Source organism: Loa loa, assembly GCF_000183805.2.
Source record: "Loa loa unplaced genomic scaffold supercont3.120, whole genome shotgun sequence".
NCBI classification, from domain to species: Eukaryota; Metazoa; Nematoda; class Chromadorea; order Rhabditida; family Onchocercidae; genus Loa; species Loa loa.
In genome coordinates, this window is record NW_018108300.1 from 142,660 (window position 1) to 143,974 (window position 1,315).

Here is a 1,315-nt window from a genome sequence, read left to right on the forward strand (position 1 = left end):
CTTGACTGACTGTCATTTAACCTTGTTGGGTCATATTTTTCGTCGCAAAGAAACGCTGAATGACAACATTATTCTGCAAATAAATGAAAATGATATTCTAGAACATTAATACAAAATATAATTTCAACAAATACTGAATAATGCTTTAAATTACTAATTGAAAACCATTGCTTTTTTAGATTTAAAAAAAAGATTAAATTTTGCATCCTTTTTTCTTAACGATAAAATCATCGTTTTTCAAGTGGAAAGAAAAAATTTTACAAATTTTCCCCAGCCAGTTTTAATTTATCATTAGTTGTTTAAGTAAATGTTTGTAAAATTTTCGTTCCTTATATCGGAATTAATTTTTTTCAAATAAATATATATGTAGATTACCTCTGTTGTTAATGTAAAACGATAATTACGACCACTGGGTATAATGATAAAATCACATCGTTCAACATTTATACGAATCCAATCATCCTCACCTACTTCAATATCATAAAATGCGCTTCCATCCATGATCAGAAATGCGGAATCGACATCTTTTGTTATCGGCTCATAGAATTGTTCCAACTTTAAAATATTTCATCATGCGAAAAAAAAGAAGAAACTTTGATGAATTCAAAGTTTTTTTCCGAAATTCAAATGTTTTTTTTAAAAACTTTAAAAAATAACAAACGTAAAAGATTTTTCAGTTTTTTTGTTTTTTGTTTCATTCCTTTATTTTGACTCATTTAATAAACAGATATCTTCTTCAGTAAAATATTTCTACACTTATCTCTGAATGATTACAGTATCTATGGAAAGAATAAATGGCTCAATGAAAAGTTAAAAGATTTATGCAAAAAGTTAAGTAAAAGATTTTTGGGACTCATCTTGACTGATACAATATAATGTTTCCTTTTTCCGAAAGCATCTTAACTTCTGACATCCTTAATTAATTAAACAAAAAGTTTATTGGTTGACAAATAACTCTGCCGACATTTGTGCACCTTCATCTTCTACGAATATTAACTTTAGCTACTATCATTGCTATTGTTAGTATCATTATCATTTTTATTACTACCATCATTTATTATTGTTATTATTATTATTATTATTATTGTTATTGTTATTATTATTATTATTATTATTATTATTATTATTATTATTATTATTATTATTATTATTATTATTATTATTATTATTATTATTATTATTATTATTATTATTATTATTATTATTATTATTATTATTATTATTATTATTATTATTATTATTATTATTATTATTATTATTATTATTATTATTATTACTTACTTACTTATTACTTAATTAATTATTATTATTATTA

General features: G+C 22.0%; 1 protein-coding gene across 1 annotated transcript; it reads right to left on the reverse strand.

Annotated features, from left to right (window-relative positions):
• Positions 1-501, reverse strand: LOAG_11640 (hypothetical protein; the record flags this gene model as incomplete). Its single annotated transcript, XM_003147158.2, has 2 exons — positions 1-73; positions 376-501. The coding sequence occupies 2 exons, from the start codon at positions 499-501 to the stop codon at positions 17-19; spliced, it is 183 nt and encodes a 60-aa protein (XP_003147206.1). The 3' UTR covers positions 1-16.
• Positions 502-1,315: the final 814 nt, after the last annotated feature.